The following is a 23,156-nucleotide window of genomic DNA, read 5'->3' on the forward strand; positions in this document are numbered from 1 at the left end:
CTCTAGGATTACTTCCTTCCCTCCACAGATAAATCTCTTCTCTCAAGTGCTCCGATTAAAATAAGCAAATTAAACTCACAATCTAACAGAGTACATAGCTTTGTACTGGGTTACTGAATTCCACGCCTACCTACAAGGTTTTAAGCCAAAAACTTGTCTCATTTCCCCCCCCACTATCATGGCTTGTCTAATCTTAAATGTATCACCTCATTTCACCAACCACCTCAGAGTTAGGAACTTCCCATTTGATTATTGTTGTTGTATTGTTATTAATAGTGATGGAACTATTGTTTTAGTATTACTTTTAAAACCCAAGTAATAGGTTTTTATGACAATTATCTATTTTTGTTTTTAAAGCCTTATGTTTTTAGAGCCAGGCAATGACAGGAGAGAACCCCTTGCTATCTTCTAGACACACTATTAACCTTATTCTGCGTTGGTCATGTTTTGTAACCAACACTATAAGTCTTAGACAAAGATCACCCATTACACAAGCAGTGTGGGAAGAGAATTTGGAAGAAAATGGAAGACTAAGTAAGGCCTTGAATAGCTTTATTGAAATCTGTATAAATAAACATGCGCATTTCAAATGTAAACCCAAGTGAACTCAAGTGCAGACAAAATTTTAACCTCTGTCATGCAGGAGGTTAGTTTACATTAAAAAAAAAGGAAAAAAAAAAAAAAAAGAAAAAAGAACTCAAAGCAGCTTTAAAATACCAGGATGAAACACCAGTTTTAATATCAAGGTATAAAGCAAAGCCATGTCCAACAATACCTTATTTATATCCTGGTCAAATGCAATTCTTTAAACTTTTTAATGCTAACATAAATAAATAATTTACCAAAATGTGCACTCACAGAGTGAACTTTTATTTACAATACACAATTTATAACCTATTGTATTTGATTAGTTCAAGTGAAGAACATCATACTTTTCTCCTTTTTCTTTTTTACGTTACTTGTTTGAACAGTGGGACACAAAGCAATTCTCCAGGTAGTAGATATGTGACGTGTGCCCCTGCACTTAAAGAGCCCCTCGCAAAGGCAGTATTGTATACAAATCATCAATACATTCTTCCAACTAGATCAAAGGGAAAGCAGCAAATTAAAGAATGTTTCAAACCTATTTTGGCATCCTGGACCCCTGAATATAATGAAACTAAAACCCAACTCAAAGTTTGTACGCCTTATATACTGTACAGGTTCTGACTTGAACATGCAAATGCCAATTCTCTTATAATGAGTTACCTTTTCAGATATGCTGTAAGGCTATGGTGAATTCCATCAGGAACACACAAAGAAAATTAACAAGCCTACCTTTAAAATGATGTTGTTCATGAGCAATTTAAAGGCAGGTTATATTGAAGAACTTCTCATCTAAGCCCCGATACACAGTCATTACTATGGATACAGAATACTATTAACTCTGACCCTATTACAGAGTAGTTTGCAAGCTGTCAAACTACAAAAACTGGGGAGAAAGAACTTACAGCACAATTTTAAATTTTGGACTGACACCAGATTAAAATGATGCATTTCTGAGAAGCGAGATAACAGGAATTATGTCTGCAGAGGAAGATTCCAACAAGCAACAAAGGATACTTACAGTTACTTGGAAAACTTTTTGTTAATGCAGCATGAAATCCAGAACCTGTTCCACAGCAACAGTAAGATGAACATAATATTCTGGATGCTCAACTATATCACAAAAGGTTAAAACACCTTTTCAAGCTAGTTCTTCTATTGTGACCAAATTTAGAAAAAAGAGTAAATTTGAGGGAGCAACAAAAATTTGCTGTTTCAAGAAAACTACTGCTTATATACTTATGACATTTTTACTTGTAATCTCTGTGACAGCCTAAGGAACATGTATATATTCATCAGAAACTAAGCTTGGCAGTAGTATTCTTGCAGTATTAAGAAAATAAATGTCAGAAGTCCACAGATTTTAGTTATTAACTCACATCCAAAACAGAAGAAAACATAATTCATCAGAACAGCAGCAGAAAACTTAAAAGGGGTTTATTTGTGATTTCCTATATATAGCTTGTGAATACAAGACTGTAAATGCATTAGAGACAATTTCTGTTTAAGTTTTTATTGTTTCACTTCAAGTACTGCACATGTTAAAATTTAATAAAGATTTACATTCTGTTATCTGAAATTCCCCATCTCAGATTTTTAGTTTTAATTTGGTGGGCAATTTCCCTCTTTCAATAGGTATCCCCTGTAAGAAAGTCTCTTATGGCTTCTAGTTCTTCCATTAGTTAGTGTGCATACAATTTTCATTTTCTATATCATTATCGTTTTCATTGCTGTCTTCATCACTTTCTAGTGGGATGCCTGTGGCAGCTGAAGCACCTTGTTTAGTTTCCCGGTCAAGAGGAAAAAAGCCAGTTCCACTGATCGTGTCCTGTCTCTGGTAGAAGAGCACATATGCTGCTTTGGACTGTGGAAGAGAGAAGTGTGATATGCTTATGGGACTCCAGACAAAACATTTACAATCCAAGTTATCCTTTTTTTCCCCTCTCCTTCCAATTGTATAATTACAAAGAAATCCAAAGCTTTTATACAAGTTATTTTTGCATGTTGGAACAAACCATTTTGGTTTTGTGTTGTCCTTTGAAAGAACACAAACTACTACCCACACATTTACTGCAGAGTTCACGGTTTACTCTTCATTTGCCTTCCCTCAAGAAAAGAACATTATCAACAGTCCCAGTGTTAGAAACACAAAAGGTACTTGCCACTATTTGGTCCTCACATGCAGTGGACACGCTACTGTCGTCAAAGTAGTACCATTTTCCATCATCCTTATTTTTTGCAAAAGCAGTATCTAGGACAAAAAAGTAATGTCTGAGGACTCTAGAATCTTCATAAATGTAACATGATCAGTTGCTAGAGTCTGTTACTGTGAAACACTTGACATTTAGCTAACTAAAACCTATCACAATTAGAGTCAAACTGTCACACACTTGTTAGGTTTTTTTAAGCAAAGAAAGCTTAATCAATAACATTCCCCTTCTTAAAGAGAACATATAGCCACAAGAAACAGTCAAAATCCTTCAATCACTGCTTAATTTTTCCCTCTTCTTTCAAGGAGATGCACAATGTACAAAAATACAGGCAAGTCAGACAAATCAATTGTAAGAGTACAGTAGCTCTTATAGAGATCTTATGTTTTCTCTTTCCACAATATGCATAGCTATAAATGTAAAAGGACCTAGAATCATCCCTGAAAGCTCATTTCATATAATTTTTGTGTTAGAACACTTGTGAAAGAATTTCAGGGTGATGAAAAGAAGATAATCCCTCAACCAGTAAAAAAGACATTGATTCAAAGGGATCAGTATTTAACCCAAAATAAACACAGGAAGAAAGCTGACTTTAGAATGACGATATTTGAAACCAACTTACAATGCCCTCCTCCCATTCCTCCATAATGATTGGAAACAGCGATCAAATTGTAGCGGCAAGGCCCTGCATTGGGATTAATAAGGAACTCTGACATGTCCAAGTCACTGTTTCAAAAAACAAAACAAAACACAAAACAAAACCAAACACACAAAAAACAAACAACCAAAAGAAGGTCATGTTAATAAAATCTTTAACCATTTCACATTTTGGTGGTCTTTGAGATCTTTATATTACCCACAAGTAAAACATACACTACACTACAGTGAGTGCGTGTCTCAGTGAGGAGTGGAACTGAAACCAGCATCTTAGCCAAAACTATTGATAAGAGTCTTTCTATACTTACAGATTCATGGAAAGATCTGGGTTGGAAGGGACCTTAAAGATTGTCTTGTTACAATCCCCTCTACCATGGGCAGGGACACCTTCCACTAGACCAGGTTGCTCCAAGCCCCATCCTACCTGGTTTTGAACACTTCCTAGGGAGGGGGCAGCCGCAGCTTCTCTAGGCAACCTGTGCCAGTGCCTCACCACCCTCATACTAAAGAACTTCTTCCTAATAGCTAATCTAAATTTACCCTCTTTCATCTTAAAGCTAATCCCTCTTATCCTGTCACAATGTGCCCTTGTAAAAAGTCCATCTCTAGATTTCTTGTATGTACCCTTTAGGTACTGGAAGGCTGCTACAAGGTCTCCCCGGAGCCTTCTCTTCTCCAGGCTGAATAAGCCCAACTCCCTCACCCTGGGTTTGTAGGAAAGGTGCTCCAGCCCTCTGACCATCTTCGTGGTCCTCCTCTGGACTTGCCTGAGCAGGTCCATGTCTCACTTATTTTGGGGGCCCCACAGCTGAATGAAGTACTCAAGGTGGGGGGTGTCTCATGAGAGTGGAGTAGAGTGGGAGAATCACCTCCCTTGACCTGCTGGACACAGTCCTTCTGATGCAGCCCAGCATGTGGCTATCTACTCCTATTATTTCTCCAAGTTGATACTTTTCACCTACAAGCATTTTGTTATCAGTAGTTACTGGATACATGCATGGAAGCTGAGAACAAAACAATTTCATATAGTTGCTGAATTAAACATGCACTCTAGTCATGCTTTTACACTTCTAGCACCAAAATACTTAGTTTCTTACTTAATTGGAAAGTCAACCAATGTGTCCAACTTGTCCCTCATGTATCTGCTGTAGGAAAAGCGCTTTAGATGAACAACCAGTACGGGGGGCAGTGACCACAAGTCTAACTTCTTGGTAGCTTGCTGATGTTCTTTACAGTTTGGACAATACCTAAGAAAAAATAAATATATGTATATAATTTTTTTAAAAACTGCGGTCCATATATACACTAAAATACATTACTATAGAGAAAGCCACTAACTGAATGAGCTGAAACACACACACACACACACACACTCCATCTTCTGTTACTAATGCCACTGATCTCCCCTCTACTCAAAGTGATAGTGTGCAAGCATGCTCACAGTGATGCCTAACAGCATTTTGAACACAAAAGCAGCACCCCCCAATACAGGATTCCCATCTTCTATAGTAGTCCCTCTATCATTGGTTAAAATACAGCTTTCTGATATGTTGTATAAAAAAGATGAAGAGTTATGAAAATACTTCAGGAAAGGTGACTGTATGAAAAGCCACAAATAACACGCAACTGTGGTTCTTCCAAGTTTCAATTGCCAAATTCTTCCGCCTCCTATCCCATCTCACCTGTGACTAATACCCAGGAAAAAACCCAAAATTGAGGTCAGCCTCCTCCCCTCCCAAATAAAGGAGGATCTCTGGTGACAAACCCTGGAATTCTCCAAAACTTTAAAGTATCCACAAAAGAGAAAGCGACAGACCCTCTTTTTAAACTTAATTCTGAGCTCCAGGTGTTGATGAAGGTTTTTTTAACTGCTAGAAGATTCCTGGAGAAGAAGGATCTTATGGGAACATCCTAGAATTGTGAGTAGTCAGATACAACTCCTAACTAACTGTAATTTGGAAGAACCATGAATCAGAAGCCTCCACGAAAAACTTAATGGTTGGAATATGAATCTGAGAGGCTCTACTGACTATAGTCATTCACTGTCCCACAGACAAATTGTTTAAGCACACCCTGATTTCATGTATTAATGCAAGGCAAGTTATATACCTACATAAAAAACCCCTTCAATATACACCAAGCCTTCTCATTTCAAAGGAATGTTTAAAGCATTGCACTGGATTTGGCACAATGTTATTCATTCACTGTAGATCACAGTTCCATATCTTATGGATTTACCCTTCCTCCTCATTCTTAATGCACTAATTCTCTCCTGTACAAACAACCTTCTGTATATGGTAAGGACTTTAGTTAAGCGATGGATCAAAACAGAAAACATACTGAGAATTTTCAACTATGCTTGAAACGACTTCAAGATTCAAAATGCCATTAAATCAATTACGTATCTCTGTTAATGTTCAAATGTGGTTTGGATTTCATTTTGACAAATACACAATAGAACATAATTTTAATTGTGTTGTTCTTACCATGGGTCTTCAGCACCTAGTTTTTCCTTTGTTGTGAACAGCTCAATGCAATCTTTTAATTTCACAAAAGGCTTTTTGGGAGGCTTATATTCCACACTTTCATGTTTTTCAAAATCCTAAAGAGAAGTATTTCTTGAGTTAAGAGAACAAATGAAACAAAACTCATTTTAGTGATGTCGTCTTACTATAAACAGTAACTACAAAGCTCCTATATATGGAAAAATTGATCAGAAACCAAGCAAAACGTTTTCACAGCTTCAGATTTAATTCCAAATTAGTAAACCTCCGATTTGCTCGTTAATTAGATGTGTAAATGAAGTTTATTTATGACAACGTATTTACTCCAAATAATGTGGGGAGTTAACAAACCCAAACCAAAACTTAGCTGTTTCTTTTGAAGACATACAATCCCTTACATCAATTAAGTTGTATTTTTTCACATTTAAGTTTTATCAGTGCTGGAAATGGGATCAACATGAACAGCTTACCTCTGCTGCACTATCATCAAAATATCTCTTCTTCAATTCAGGATCCCAATCCAAAGCAAGGAAAGATCTTTCTAAGATTAAAAACATGTTTTCTTTTAATATTATTTCTCGCTTTACATGAAATTGTATTAACTTCGGGTAAACACTTCAAAATAATCAATGCTAGCATGAATCTAAGATTAAAAAGAGAAGTAAACACAATTCTTGTATTTTTAATGAGTTAATAAATAACAAATTCATTATTTATACAGAATTTACTACTGGATAAAAAAGATATATTGAATAGCACAATGAGAGAACAAAACACTGTTCTATGGAAGTGGAGTCAGACAAAAAGTATCAGAATCAAGTGTTGCCCAACATGCTCCCCATGACTTACCGTCAAGCCTAGGTTGCCTGTCATCAAATCTAATATGCCTGGTATCATCTTTGATGTAGTTTATGTCAGTATTGCCTAAATTGTTGAACTGGAATGTAAACAGTCGCTTTTTGTGTCCCATGAGTGGTTGACCTTTGCAAGTATCCTCAGTACATAATCCATTTTCAGAGTCATTGTCACCTCCAACTGAGTCTTCTGACTGGCTGTTTTCATTCTCTGAGGGAAGTTCCTGATCCTGGCTGGATTCATCATCTTGTTCATCTGTTTCCATTTCACCTGAAACAGTCAGAAGAGTAAGGAGGAAGAAATTAAGTAGAATAATAACTACTGAAGGACACCACAGAATTAACTTCAGTCTCAAATTGAAGACAAAATACTAAACAATTTTAGATATTCCAATCTTACTTGGAGATCCTTCTTCATGTATACCATTTGGGCCGTTACCATTGATACCATGGTCCTTACAGCAATGTAGGGTTCCTTCAGTGTCTTCACTTTCGGTACATGTTTTTACATATCGGCTAAATATCAAAAATTGAAACAACAGTTAGAACCAACAGTTTTTTAAATATTTACATTCTTCAAGCCAAAAAAATCCAATGGTTACAGCAAATCTTTTCTAGGGTACCGTATTCCCGCACTCCTTTCTGATTTAGTCATTGCCTGATGTGTACTACTACAGGTACATCTGAAATTCTGCTTGCCTTTTGGCAGTCACTTCATTTTATACAACTTGATTCTTTGTTATTAGTCTGCTTGTCCAGAATTCAGTTCTTTAGCTTTTCATTAACCGTATTTTTTTTTACACAACAAAAATTAGTTCACTTACAGAGGAAGTTACACCAACAGAAAGTGAAGCATGAATTTAAACTGGATGCTAAATGATTCTAATTTCTTCTGTATAACGACACTTATTCCAGCCCAGTTTCAGAAAGTTTCTACCATGTACTTTCACAACATAAATTAGCATATGCACTTGTATAGTAGGGACAGGTCTTATAACCACAGCAGAGTAACTGACAAAACACTTCCGTTTTATCAAACCTTAACAAACAGCTATGTATACAGCACAGTTAATGCCCCAAAACTGACAATACACATTGACTCTCTCCTCTTTTCTCAAACAGTTTTTGGATGAAGTCATGCTAACAAAAGAAACCCAACCAACCAACCAAAAAAAATTCAAATTAAAATCCACACTAGTTCATGTCTCAAGTGGTTAAAATTTTAGATTTAATACATGCAAAAGAAAGCAAATAAAAGACTAAGTACTCAAATCTACTCAGTTTGTAAGCAATGCATGTAGACACAAGTTCCTACTGGTGACAACTATTAGCATTATTCATAGCAAACATGTTTTTCTTTAAACAATAACCTTACCACATTCTTAGCAGCAGCAGGTTATACAGCTTATCTTCAGTATTGTTTCTAGGCACTGCTATGAGAAACGGTTGACCAAAGAGTGAAGAACCACTATGGCTGTAGCTAGTGTACCTGCACTTTTCCCTTAAACAAACAGGAATTATAACTTGTTCTGTATCTTCCGTTCTGTTGATAGCAATTTCAAATCTAAAAGAAATACAAAGGACAAGAATAAGAGGCTATAAAGGGAATATAATGTAAAAAAAAATAAACCCCCAACATTTGTCTTCATCTGAAGTCTACGTTTTAATCTTTTGCAAACAACAAACTGCACAGATCCGTGAAGCATGCATCTGCACTTACACATAAATGTCATCACGTTCCATAATGCTGCTCAGATTTTCATCCATGCCAAATATCCTGTGGAACCTGTGATTGTATATATCGGTAACAATCATCTGAAAAGAAAATGGAGTATACATCATTAAATCAGGTTAGTACGTGTTGAAATGTTCATTGTTGTGCTTCCCATAAGAAATGACTCTTACCTTATCTGCAGCAACACCAGACAAAGCTGACAATGCTATGCAAAGATCCAATATATTTCCAATTTTGGGAACAACTACTTTGTACTAAGAAAAAAAAAGAATAAAATGTCACTTTAATTTAAGAGAACAAATATACAAGAGAAAAAACCAAATAACTTCTCACATGTTCAGCATGCTTCATGTACTTCTTTCAGATTCTTGAACTTAAGGTGTAAAGTATGGAAATCAACTAACACAAATTCCAAAAGCTATTGAAAGAGTAGTAGTTACCTTCTAGTCATACAATCATGCACACTTCAAACACTACATTTATTAGTTCACACAAGGTTTTTCTTTAACATTATTTTCTCCATAAGAGTAACAGCAGCAATCACTCAGATTTCTATTTCAACAGCACCTGCTTATTTAAGCATTTAAATAGTATATATGCTATTCACTAGATTCTTAAATTTTGAATACAACACCAGTTGTTCATAAAGTATTACTGGGAATAAAAAAGCAATGGTAGGCAATGGATAAAGGCTGATTTTAATCTCCCATGCAGGGAGAGAACTTGATGATTCAACAGTCAAAGAAAACCTCCCTGTGGCTTCCCTGCATTTTGAAATGAAACTCCACACGGGACTCTTACCTGTTATTTGCTTAATAAATAACGACAGGATTAATTAGAAAGAAGGTATTATAAGTTTGCAATTAATTGCCAAGTACAGCATGTCTCGTATCTCCTTAAGTCTTACAGTTATTTAGACTCACAAAAGTATTGAACTCATACTCTTCCCAAAAATCTATTCATTCCTGCACTGCCATCTCACATAGCACACAGGGTCACCGTCAACTACTGCGTGTCCCTTGTGCAAACCGGTTCTCACAAATAATTGAATTTCTAGCAGCTCATCTCCCAACAGTTAATACATGTCCCTTTACCTCTGACTTCCTTAATTCATATTGCCTTTGAGAATATTCCCTTTCCCCCCACCTTAGTACTCTGATGTTAGGTGTTAAAGGCTTTTTGCAAGTCTGCCTAATTGCCTGTGCCCTATTTATTTCCCCTATCCTTGCTTACCCTATAATAGAATCATTTAATCACAATCTTGTTACCATAACCTATGTACATTGTTTCATGCCATTAATTCTAAGGGGTACAAGACCACCTTCCTAAAAAGAAAAACAAAAAAAAACCCAAACCCAAACCAAAGAGATATTCTTTACAAATAAATCTCATGTGAAATTATTGATTTTGACTATTAAGTGGTAGCAGAGAGGAATTCAGGACTGCCTAATATACTTAGCCTGGGTTTTTTTTGCACCAGTTATTGCCAAGATTTGCCTTGTGAGTCTAAGAACTGAGAAATTAAGTCTGGGTGAAGTGTACAAGTATTTTAATAACCATTCAAATCATTGTAAGCAACACTAAGACATGAAGACAGCATACATTTTAAAAATTAAGAAGCCTTTTTAACACAACCATAAAGAAACTATCAATATCTTCTTTGAAACTGATAGAAACATGAGAAGGTATGTAAAGCCTTCCTCAGCCTTTCTAACACTAAAGCTTGCTGGATTTGCTGACTGTACTTATCCATTTAAACAATATAAAGCAACTCAGATTCATTGTTAATGCCACATGAATCAGGAAGTTTGTATATAAATTTAGAGGCTTACCTGCATAGGCTTTGCAAGTGGATCCATTCTAACTAAATAAACTTCCAAAGTGCGCTCTTTTTTCATGGGCAGTGGAAGTGTCAAATAACAAAAGGGATCAAAGGTTACAGATATCTTGGCACATTCAGGACACACCAGGGTGGATTTAAAAAGGCCGTGAAATATATCTACGATGATGGAATCATTTCTTTTTAAATGGTTTTCCCAGGCTTCTTCAGCAACCACCTGCAATGAAAGCATGACCTGGGTTATGACAAAGTAGTAAGAAATGAATACTGAGAATTATTAGTGAGACTTAATTACTTATATGCTTGTAACTCAGTGCTAGAAGGGTTTTCCTAAAATAAGAGTACTGGAGAAAGACAGAATGTTGCACAGTATAGGTATAAGAATAACAGAGGAACAGAATGGAAATTGTTTTTCCAACTCTTTTAACGCCCTTCCACCCCACCCAATTGTCTTCTGAATAATCTGAGGTATACAGAGGTACTTGAAGATCTCCATTTTAAGGTCTTGCCTTATTTCCTGAAATCTCTTCCAGAAAAAGCCATACATGATCAGTGTCCCAACGTTTTGATGCACAATCATGTAGAAGTATCTTGCAATGTATAGCCTTGACTAAAACAAAGAAGATCAGCACCAAAACACTACCTTGTCTGGCCTCCCATCTGCATCCTTTAACTGAATGTAAGGTTTCTTCCTAATTCGATTCAAATCCTCATGTAATCCATCCAAGAGAAAAGCCAGTAGCTCTTGACAGTCTTGTTGCTGATAACCAGAAAATTGTGGTGCAAATCGTCCCACTTGCGTCTAAGAAAAGTATAAACACAAATACTTCTGATACCTTAACTGTTATAAAGAATACATACTTCCAATATGCCACAACAGAAAGTTGAAAAGGTAAAATCTGTAAAGTTATAAAAGACAAGCTTTTCAATGAAGACAGGAAGCCAAAACTAGTTCTCAAAAACCAAAGCACATGGGCAGTTCATAGAATCATAGAATAGTTAGGGTTGGAAAGGACCTTAAGATCATCTAGTTCCAACCCCCCGCCATGGGGAGGGACACCTCACACTAAACCCTTGAATACTTAAATACACATCCAAGTGTTTTAACAGTTAAATGCATGGTCTGCATACTGATGAATATGACTTCAAAATTCTTATTCTCACATATTTCCATAAGTTTTGTATACTTAAACAGCAAATCCAAATGAGAAAGTACATTCAGGTTAAATTCCCTACTGACCTTAAATGCTCTTGGGGTTACATAGTTGTATTTTCCTGACCACATTTGCTTGATGAGCTCTGCATAAGATTTTGCTATTTCACCTCGCATTCCCAAAGGATTGTCAAAATTCAGCTCTTCTTGGTATTTATCATTGAGGAAGTATTCTGTAAGAGGAGGCGTGTTGCTCAGACACTGTAAACAGAAAGAACACTGATTTGAATTATTTCTAAACAAAGATTTGAGAAAGCTCATTCTTTTCTCGGTACACAGCAAACAGCTTTTATTCCTAGTAACAGTGATCCCAAGCTTCCCCAACCTCATGGATCTGTGTTGTCAGTTCTGAACCAATTCATGCAGCTAAGGGCAGAAACAGTTGTTCTCTCCAATACACACAGAAGTGGTCAGTTTTCAAAGGGTTATATTTAGCATGAACCTAAATGAACAGACAGACTAGCAAATTCCACCAGACACACAGAAACAATAGAGTGCAAACCACACTAAGCTAATTATAAATAAAACTACACTCTAGGTAAACTTCCATGTTCAACCTGAGCCATTTGACAAACCCTACTGCCCAAGGAAGGCCTGCCCCTTCTCTGCTGATTCTCCTCTGACTGCTCAACAAACATGCTCATCTCATCTGTAAAACAAAAACCAACCTGTTTTTCCTCCACACTTTTCTTCTGGATTATTTTTGGTCTGGGTACAAGATGAAAGCAGTTCAGGTGATCAGCTTAGTGTGAAGAATGTCCAGAACAAATATGTAAAAATAGCAGTTTTTTTCTATAGGTTCTTAGTGAAGCACTCCTCAAAGTGCTGACAGTGGGTTGGTTTCACAAAACCCCCTCTAATTTATCTTTTCCTAATTTTCACCTGATGAATTAGTCATTTTCTCAGAATATTAATTTATATTTGTATGCATAAGTCAGGAATATTACTACAGATAATTTCCCTTTTTCCTTAAAGCAATTCCCACACTCCAACACAACACTGACAGTAGTACTGGGAAGTACAAGTATCTATCTGAACACAGCAATTTCTGAGACATAGAGCCGAATCTTTGGTGAAATATCAGATGCCACAACTTTTAAAAGAGTAGCTGCTAAAGGAACTAATACAGTTGGCCACGTACCCACTGATCTTTTCAACATAACTGACAAAGCTAAATAATTGCCAACATGTTTACTTCTTGAAAAGCCTGAAAATGGAGAACTATTTAAGACCATGATTAAGGTCACAGGGAAAAAAGCATCCAGATGGCAATTTGAAAGGAAGCCTTTATTCTTATTTGCTCATGATGGGGTATGCTGTAGGTTATCAAATAAACTTTATGGAAAGCATCAATAAAAAACAACCAAACAAAAATCAACCCCCAAACAAACCAACCAATCACACACTCCTCTCCCCAAACCAACACAACAAAACCCCACCATATAACCAAACCAACCAAACCAAACCCCAAGCCCACAAAACTATTAGAACTGAGACAATGTACTAGACGACAAAGTCAGCAGATCTATGTGCCTTGTTCAACCTTATGGGTTTGGGTTTTCTGTTTTGAAACACTGATACATGTAAACTAACAAGTATACTGACAGATAAAGAATAATAGAAACAAAAAAACCCATCCCTAAACAAATGTGGTAAAACTACAGGAAACCATTTGTGAACTACAGAATTAACAGAATGGCACTTCATTTCAAGTACTGCAGCCTCCACAAGTTTTCTGTAACCAACAAAGCTTTCTTAAAGTGCTCAATCTCTGGACCCAAACTGGTCATTTAGACTGTTGGTGAAAGATGGAACAGAATGTAGAAACTCCAAGACCAGCTACGAGACAAACCACAGCAGAGAAGCACTAGTCTTCAACATGATAATGGTTAACACTGAAATTATAGTCCCATATTACATATTGATTACTTCAGAAAAAAAGGAAAAGCAAAAAGATTTTGCTGTAGCAGAGCAATTTGTGGATAGCTACTTATGTCATCAGTATCAACCTCCAAGAAGGTCAGACAAAATGTGACTGGATGAAACAATGCTTCACGCAAGTTGTGGATCAACTGTATTACGCAACACTTCATGTGTTGTGGAGGTACATACACACTGGAAGAACTCTAATGTATTAGGTCAAAAAGGAGACGTAATCACCTCTAAAGACACAGTCTACTGTTTAGAGAGCACAGTTGTAACTAGCAGGGTGTGGGAGGCATTACGATGCACAGAAAAATAAACCATAAATAATTGTTATTTTTAGTGCCCTTTATATATAACCAGTGCTGTTGTCCCACTGGAATAGTGTAATTCCAATACTAGATTATGATCTGCTTAGCAAGTCTATCTGTCCTATGAAACCTTCACAGAGGAGGAAAAATAATAATAAAAATAGTAGTGCTATACTTCTCTAAAGCCATGTGTGTATGAGAAAACTCTGATAAAAGAGTTTACTAAGACTCTGATTGTTTCATTAATAGAAAGAAAGTAAAATGAATGAAGAAAGAAGGCCACCAAGAGAGTCAATGGCCTGGGGGCACTTGCCCCAGGAGAAAAAGCTTAAGCACTGGGGCTTGTTCAGCCTGCAGAAGAAACTGTTTCAGTGAGACCCAACAGCAGTCTTCTAGTACCTACACAGAAGTTAAAGAGAAGACAGAATAAGGCTCTTCACACTGATGAACAGCGGGAGGACAAGAAACAAGGGGCATAAACTTGAACAAAGAAATGTTAAGGATACAAGGAAAAAAGTTGTCACTATAAGAACAGTCAAGCAGTAGAGCTGAGAGGCTGTGCAGCCTTCTTGGAGACATGTGACCCAACTAGATAAAGCCCTGGGCAACCTGGTCTGAACTCAGAGCCAATCTTCCTTTAAGCAGGAGGTTACACTAGAAAACTCTTGAAGCTCCTTCTAACCTGAATTACCCTATGATGCTAAGGTAACAAGGAAACATTTATTCACCTCCCACGAGAGGTATTACATAGAAATAATAATTAAAATTTAATTCTGAAACAAAGAAAACATCATTATCTATTATGCCAGTGAATGGGGGAAATGAATTAACAGCAAGATTGTGAAATCAAGCTAAAAATTTCAGCTTTCTAATAAAAGACCAAGAGTCAACTGAAAGAAAGATACAAGTAATAGCAGAAAGTGAATTACTTTACACCTGCCTATCCTACCTTTGTCTGAAGCAAGCAGTGTCAGGCATGGTGAAAAGCACTCAAGCTAATACACCCCTTAACTCAAACTCTATGTCTATGGCAACTGAAGCAGAGCACTAAAAACTTTACCATTTCAGGTTTTGGTGAAAGATGTTATGACATCTGGATAAACTCACAGCCACTAGTAACTGTTAATCAGATTTCTGGAGAAAGAAAACTGCTGAAATAAGCCATTCTCATCAGCTGTTGTTCAAAAGTGAAGTATATGTTATCATACTGATGGAAAAAAAACAAAACTGAGAATTTGTGCATGTGGAAAAAGTGGTTTTAATTACAACATTTACTTCCATTATTCTCCTATTCTTGAGTCACAAACCAAAACTTTATGAACTCTCAGGTTTTCACTGCAAAAGGAAAAAGAAAGGCATATCCCACAGAGCTCTAACCAGCAGCATCCTTCCAAAAGGGCAAAGCAATACTCAGGAAATATCCACAGGTGGCAGCAAAGCAACACTCCACGAGATTCATATTTTTTCCTAACTTTTTCAGCTTAGAAGACAGCCAGGTACATCAATGAATGTGAATAAAATATCTTTACACATACTCTTTTTCTTGATACAGATTCAAGCATACATAATATATTTTCATGAAGTCCACAAGCTCTCTTTGGTCTTTCCTGTTTTATTTAATGCTCAGACCTGCAAAAGCACTCATTTAAGCCTTACTAATAAAATTCAAGCCTTAGTGTTAGCATTGAAGTAAATTAGAATTAGATAGATGGAATACACCTTTAAAAGGATCTGAAAAATTTCACAAAAGAGAGTTTCAATACAACCAAAATATGAAACAATATTGAATTATTGCCTTTTAAAATACAATCACGAAGAAAGACACGTTAATAAGGTAAATAAGCTAGAGTAAGGAACCAAAGCAGATGAGAGAATCACAAAATAGTTGAGGTTGGAAGGCACCTCTGGAGACTGCCTAGCCCAATCTCATGCTCAAAGAAGGGTCAGCTAGGGCACATTCCTTGGGACTGTGTCCAGTCAGGTAATGAGCATCTCCAAGGATGGAGGCTCCACAGCCTCCCTGGAAAAACTGTTCCACTGTTTGATAACCCTCACCGTAAAACAAGATTTCTTGTAGTTAACTAGAATTGCCTGTGCTTCAGTTTGTGCCCATTGGCTCTTCTCCTGACAGTGGGCACCACTGAGAAGGGCTTGCTCCATTTTCTTTGTTCCCTCTTACTGGGTATTTATACAAAGTTGCTGAGTTCACTCTGGAGCCTTCTCTTCTCCAGGCAGAACAGTCCCAGCTCTTTGAGCCTCTCCATAGATCAGATGCTGTCAGATTTGAGGCCACGTTCCTGGTCTCTCACTGGACTTGCTCCAGTATGTCCCTGTCTCTCTGGTACTGGGGAGCCCATCGCCAAGCACAGCATTCCAGGGGTGTCTCAGCAGTGAAGAGTAGAGGGGAAGGATCACCCCCTTTGACCTGCTGGCAATCCTATGCTCAGTGCAGCCCAGGAGGCTGTTGGCTGCCTTGGCCATAAGGGCACATTGCTGGCTCGTGTTACACTTTTTGTCCAGGGGATCCCTGGTGTTCCTTTGTCAAACTGCTTTCCATCTGGTCACTGGCCTCTATACCCCAGTGCATAGTGGTGCCTGGGGTTCTTTGTCAGGTGCAGGCTTTTGCATTTCCTTTGACTGAACTTCATGAGCTTCCTTGTCTGCCCGTTTCTTCAGTCTGCTGACGTCCCTCTGAATGGCAGCACACATACCTGGTGTATCAGTTCCTCCTCCCAGATTTCTGTCATCTCTAATCTTGCTGAGGGTGCACTCTGCTCCATCATCCAGGTCAAAGCCTACAGCACCTAATATGCACAAGCAGAATTCCCTAGTCTGCCACCCATGTACTATCCAGGCCCATTCCTTTGCTGCTTCCAAGATTAAACGAGATCAAATTTGATCAGTCACACAGAGGTATTACCTCTCTAGCCACAATAATCCAGTGTTACTCTGATAACAGTCGAAGGTGAAATTAATGGTAAATTACTGCAGTGAAATGTATGCTTTTGGTGTAATTGAAAAAAAAAGGCAGAAGTGATGGCAAGAAAAAAAGAAGACAGTAGAACTTGAAGCATGTGAGAAATGTTAAAAGCAAAACATGTAATTCTATCACCAAACAGCTATTCCATGGATTTCTTCAATAACATTAAACTCTGGACAATATTTTCTTTGAGAGATACTGTAGGTGGAACTGAATGATATTTTACACTTCCTTGCCAAATAATGCATTTGAAAACACACATCAAGGACGTACTAAAGGTACCATGCCAAACAAAAAGCTGCTTTGCCCAGTAATCACCTAATTTTCTTGCCCAGAGAACTGTCCTGTGAATCAGCAAGATTCTGTTTTCTAATTTCAACTACAGTTTCTCAGAATTTATTTGAACACTTCAATCCCCAGATATAATTGAAAAGCAATGAAGTCAAAGCTGATCGATTTAGAATACAGACTTAAGAATTAAATCCAGGTGACACAATGGGATACTGATGTGAACTGCGGCAAGTTTGTCAAGCCCTGTAAGATTCCTAAAGGCAATAACCCATGCCTGTACTTCACACCTAAAAGGTTACTTTCAAATCTACATATATGCAAATTCATGCATACCTGTTTAACAAAAGTTTGAGTAAGTAATCAAAATTATCCTGGGTTTTTTAATCAGTCCAGCCTGAAGAACAGTGTGGCATTGTAAGAGAAAAAAATTCCCCTATGCACTAAGAATATTCTTTTAATTCAATTTTTAAAGGACAACTCTTGTTTATATGCTAGACACAAATATATCCTTGGCTTTTGTTTTGCTTTTCTTTACAGCAGCATGATGAGGCAATTCAGGAATGAAGAGAGGTTACATACAGCTTTTTTGTTTAGAATGGATGCTGCAAAATGTATGTCCCTCCCCTTCTGGTTTAGCCATCTATCATGTAGCATGCTAAAAAAAAATAATTAATTACTTCCTGCACTGTTCAATTTCTCTGTAAGTATCCTCATGAAAACATTTTTAGAAACAAGAATAAACTGAATATATATATTAAATATACATATATTCCAAACTTATATAACTAAGTATGGAGTAACCATGGAATAACCCCATATACCATTACAGGCTGAGAGATGACCAGCTACAAAGCAGCTTTGCATAATATGACCCAATGGTCTTTTTCTGTTGAAATGTGGAAGAGCCAGCAGTGCATCCCTGTGGGAAAGGTGGCCAATTGCAAGCTGGGCTGTATTAGCAATAGTAGCCAGAAGCAAGGCAAAGCAGGTCTTCCCTTCTATTTGGCACCTGTGAGACTGCTGCTGGAACAGCAGCACTGTCCTGTTTAGGGCTCCCCAGTGTAAGAAAGAGGAGGGCCACCAACATGGTTGAGGGCTGGAGAAAAACATACAAGGAAAGACTGGGAGGTATATGTATTTGTTTGATCTGAAGAAGACATGACTAAGGGAAAGCTTGTGGCTGTCTGCCCTACATTATGGGAGGCTACAGAAGCCAGACTCTTCCCAGAAGAGGTGGGATTCACGATCATCCTGGGGCCCTTCTAACCCAAATTATTCTCTGACTGTATATACAGGATATATATCTAAATAAAAGGTGGGTTGTTTTTGTTTAAATTTCATTTTACCCAAAGAAATCACAAACACAAGTTGGAAACTGTTGGGATGACAAAGGAAGGGATTTACTCGATTAGGATCTAGTATCTTTATACTCAGCAGGAAAAAAATGTGAGAACTTAAATACACTCTCCAGGTTTTTGACATAAAACTGCTTTGAAAACAAAACACAAGCTCCAGAACTAAACAAAACCAAATTAAGCAACTAGTTATTTCTGATCATTAATCAATCTACCACTGCAACTTCCACTTAAAAGGACAAAGGGGTTTTCAAGAATAATACTAGCTATACTAGTATCTCTCTTGCAATCATAGCAAAGAAGCAAGCTATTATACATTTCTGTAAAATATCTCATCCTTGAAACAGCATCTATTCAAAAGGGAAAGGTCAAAAGGAAATATGTTCAAAGGCTCCCTGCATGTTAACCTGCACAGTTAGAAATAAAGGCCTAGTGATCCACTGGTCGTCTATTTTTGACACTTCAGCATTACTGTCTACTCAACGGCATCTCAAAATGAAAAAGGATTTTTTGCAACATGCATGCATAGCAATCATTACAAAAAGCAAAGAATGCCAGTTTATGGTTCACTCATGTATAATGCTGTCAAATAGCTTTCTAACACTGATCACTATACAAAACCAGGGGAAACCATGAATGCAGCTATGCAAATCAACTTTTCTAGTACAGAAATTACTTCCTCACTTTTAACCCTATGCTGCTAATTAACAGAGCTTCTTAATTATTTTCCAAATATGACAAAAAAATCCCAAGATACTAGTTTCCAAGTAATAAGACAAGCTTATTTTATTCTAAAGTACATACCTGAATTGCTGAATTCATGAAACATGTATTCCCCAAGTTACTCAGGCCACACAGGCCTGGCTGCTCATTGTGTCTTCCTGGCTCTGAGTAATCATAGTTCTTATAAGCAGTATATGATGGGAGACAGTAATTTGAATTTTTCACACTGTAAAAAAAAGAAACATCTTTCACAATGTAAACACGTACTCTATAGTGCTTCAATATATACCTTACAAACTTAAATCATTAAAAATGTTAAAGTAACTTCTATGAACAATGACTTAAAGAAGCATTTAACTTTGGCAATAACATTTCAATTTAAAAGTCACCTGTGCAAAAAACCAAAATCTATTGCACTGCAGTAACTGCAATCAGTATATCCCTACCCCTTTTTGACAGGAGCAGCTTCACAGCTTACTCTATTCTTCATTGCTCCATCAAATTTAATACACTCAGACTTTAGACACCACCAGCAGCAATCAATCATTTATGTCCCTTTTGCATCCTGCTACTGCAAGAGTGAGGTCGGTAGGAATGGGAATGCAGAGTTACAGGTGAAAGCTGAGATTTCCAAGGCCACTGTGGCATAGCTGCCTCACTGCATCAGACAGTCTATTTATAGCTTCCTGCTAGGACAGCACAATCCAGCATGCAAACGCAGGAAAGCCTTGAGAGGTAAAAGAATGCGCAAAATGCCTTCTAACAACTTCATTATAAATCTCTATAATGCGTCTGTTTGGAGAAACTAGAGAAGAATGAAACAGGTAAAATGGTAAGATTTATAGCAGTCTGTTTCCAGATGAAATCATGCAAATGCTAAATATAAAATAACCCTCAAAAACAGTAAAGTAAGCATATCTGAGAACGCCAGAAAAGCAAATGAATCTTGAAAGAGGATGCTCTGTAATATTACAGATGCAACAAAAACCATCCGAATAGACAACTAGAGGTTAAACTCAAACTATTTCAGGCACTGATCATAATGAAATCTGTGTGATAGTTACTTCTGGCTAAAGTTCACGAGTACTTCTGCAGTCACTAAGCATTATTCACATTACAAACCACTTTAACAAAAATTTGGAAGTCAATTACTAAGAATGACAAGGAAAAATACGTAAAGAATCAATCCTGATAAATAATCAAGATTTATAATTGCAGAAATCTGAGAATGCAAATGCCTGCTGGTACACTCCAGCCATTATTCCTGAACAGCTTTACATCACACTCTTTACATCCAGCTGAATTCCAACTGTCTCCTCAGTGCACAATTACTCACTTTTCATGAATAACAGTTGTTTTGTCTTAATCAGAAGAGATACTGAAAATTTCAAACAGAAGGGGAAGAGAATTTCTCCCTCTTTCAATGGCCTCAGAAATCTGTATATTTTATAGCCCCACTATCCATAAAACTGCTGTTCTCAAACTTTCCTACCTGATAATTCCTTTTTAATAGTTGACTCTCCTATCAATCCTTCCTTCCTCCATACACATGCATTTTCTCTGCTTTCTGGCTGCCCCCAAACAGCCTAAGTGGCATTGTTTTTACTGGTCATTCTCCATGAAAAATCATTTTAAAGTCAGTTTTGCCTGTTCATCGTAATCCCAATTTAGATGCTTCACCTGAGTTTACACAAGATACTTTCAGAAATCCAGGGTCCACAAACCCTTCAAGCTTGCTTCTGTGGTCAGCCCTTCCCTAACATTAATCTCTGGCTCACCCATGCATGAGTCATCTTCAGAGAAAATTACCTTCCATCTCCTTCTGCACCTGCAGTCCAGCTACTGCAATCAAACCCTAACCCCTTCATCTGGCAAGTAAGAAAAAGCACAAGATTGCCACTGGTGCCAGTGCAACCTCCACAGTATAGCCAACCTCTGGCCCATTCCAACAGTGCACAGCAGCAATAGAAATGCACGCTTAGAAGGTGCACAATAAGCTTCTACTTCCAGCTCTGTTTGCTTCGTACTACTTTCCTTACCTGACTCAAATATTATAATTTTCACACAGTTAAGAGAAATCTCTTTTGGGAATTTAGGAGATGTGGGGGTAATAAAACGACTGAATGTACTTTCCCTGGGGATATTCACTGCCCTTCTTTTTCCTGTTCTGCAGCTTTCCCCCTTCAAAAACTGCCACCTTAAGAGGGACAACACAAAGCTAGGAAATGCAATCAGTGTCTTCTGGCTATAGTGTGATCATGTGAAAGATTTCCTCAAATTAGCTGAGTAACATCATGATAATTTAATTCAAGATAACTGTAATAGAGATAGATCCCCAATGTTGGTTTGCTCTAAGCTACAAATTACCAGAATTTACTTCTCAAAAGGGAAAGCATTTTTGAGCTCTTTCATCTTCTGTACTGGTCCACAGAAACACGTGTGAGTGGTTTAGAGTATGTGGTTACCACACTCATCCCGTGACTCAGGTCTATTCATGTAGTTTTCTTTCAGGGTTCTATGATACTTTACCACAGTGGCTCCTATGTGCAGGGGACTAAATGTCTCTGTACAGCATTATCAGTGCACAAACTTCACTTTTTTCTGGAAGAATTATTTTCATTTAAATTACATTGTGCCTCTGCTTGTCATGCTTTTGAGACTGAACAAAAACCAAAGTACCACTGCTGGTCAGTAGCAAGCGGCTGACAATAAAAAGCAAGTAAAGATGCAACACAAGTCTTCATGAACTTAATTCAAACAGAAATGTCATAGAAAAAATAACTTGTGATAGTATGTCCCCAACCTCCATCTCTTTTCCTGCAACACCTCCAGGAACTTGCTACAGGTTAATGAAGGAACTATGGAAAAGCAGAGGGGTAGTACCAGAATGGGGTGTTAAAGTAAGGGCAATAACAGAAAGAAAACACTAATGGTTCATAGAAGAAATTTATGCTCAAGAACTATAGCAAAACTTGAAAAAATAAACTGTCTTCAGAACACTTGAGAGTTCCTGAAGTAGTAAGAATGGCAAAGGGAGATTTCTTAATGACATTTTATTATCCATAGATCTATAAATTTTGAGTTGCATTTGCCATATTTGAAATTACTTGTATGTATTGCCTGTACCCTGGCCTTTAAACCTCAATGCAGCTTTCAGATGTTGATGAACCCAGAGCACTCAATGGTGTAGTTGGAAGTTCTGGGAAATGTGGATTTAGAACAGAGAAGTTTGGAAAAGCATCATCAGCTTTAGAAAGGACACGATTTGACAGGGGAATTCCATATACCAACAACAGGTGATGCAAAAAGGATTCAAGCTGCAAGAATCAACCCAGAGAATTAAAAGTTTGGAACACTTACTGAGCTCTGTAATATTTCAATGACTTTAATGCACGGCCAATGCATTTTTGTGACCAGACATTTTAACAAACCCATAAATGGGTTACATCAATTTTTAGAGATGCCTGAAGCAGCAGGAGAGACCCATGTCATTATACAGACTACTGTCTTTGTTATGGTTCATGATAATTGTCTAAAGAGCAAAAAATAATATTATAATCTACTTAAATAAAGTTAAAAAATCACCTTCCTTATAATATTTGCCTACGTGTCTGGTGCAACACAAAGAAACTGTTTCTATAGGTGATGTAATTAACATTTATACTTCTTGAAATAAGCATATTGAAAAATACCACGCGTGTGAACAGAGCTGCCATCTGTCCTTCTGAAAAGCTGACACTACTGAATGATGAAGCAAGTCATTTTAGGAGCCTGAAACAATGGTTACAAATGGAGAACAGAAGGCAACTTTTCACTTCCTTCCCAAGCGAAACCCCTGATCAACTCTTTTTAATCCCCACATAATTTAAAAAAGACCACGTGGTATGAAATGTACTGCTTTATAACAGCAATAAACAGAAATTCCAGTAAGATCTAAATGATGTCTGTCTCTCCCTGCTCCTCTGAATCCACTAA

The 23,156-nt window shown here is 37.3% G+C and overlaps 1 protein-coding gene across 2 annotated transcripts in view; it reads right to left on the reverse strand.

The window, feature by feature from the left end:
* Positions 1-535: 535 nt before the first annotated feature.
* Positions 536-23,156, reverse strand: part of USP15 (ubiquitin specific peptidase 15) — a 61,265-nt gene continuing 38,644 nt past the window's right edge. Inside the window, exons 8-22 of one of the 2 annotated variants that reach the window (XM_034062841.1) lie at positions 19,263-19,407; positions 11,626-11,799; positions 11,029-11,187; positions 10,378-10,602; positions 8,716-8,799; positions 8,531-8,625; positions 8,186-8,374; positions 7,211-7,326; positions 6,806-7,081; positions 6,427-6,497; positions 5,939-6,054; positions 4,550-4,699; positions 3,418-3,521; positions 2,748-2,836; positions 536-2,449 (exon numbers count right to left, since the gene is read on the reverse strand). In XM_034062841.1, coding sequence (XP_033918732.1) covers positions 2,264-2,449; positions 2,748-2,836; positions 3,418-3,521; positions 4,550-4,699; positions 5,939-6,054; positions 6,427-6,497; positions 6,806-7,081; positions 7,211-7,326; positions 8,186-8,374; positions 8,531-8,625; positions 8,716-8,799; positions 10,378-10,602; positions 11,029-11,187; positions 11,626-11,799; positions 19,263-19,407 — 2,179 coding nt within the window. In that variant the 3' untranslated portion in view covers positions 536-2,263. Of the gene's footprint in view, positions 2,450-2,747; positions 2,837-3,417; positions 3,522-4,549; positions 4,700-5,938; positions 6,071-6,426; positions 6,498-6,805; positions 7,082-7,210; positions 7,327-8,185; positions 8,375-8,530; positions 8,626-8,715; positions 8,800-10,377; positions 10,603-11,028; positions 11,188-11,625; positions 11,800-19,262; positions 19,408-23,156 lie in introns of those variants that run through there. The other variant, XR_004549617.1, reaches the window with a different exon arrangement.

This window comes from Melopsittacus undulatus, chromosome 5 (assembly GCF_012275295.1).
Source record: "Melopsittacus undulatus isolate bMelUnd1 chromosome 5, bMelUnd1.mat.Z, whole genome shotgun sequence".
Lineage (NCBI taxonomy): Eukaryota > Metazoa > Chordata > Aves > Psittaciformes > Psittaculidae > Melopsittacus > Melopsittacus undulatus.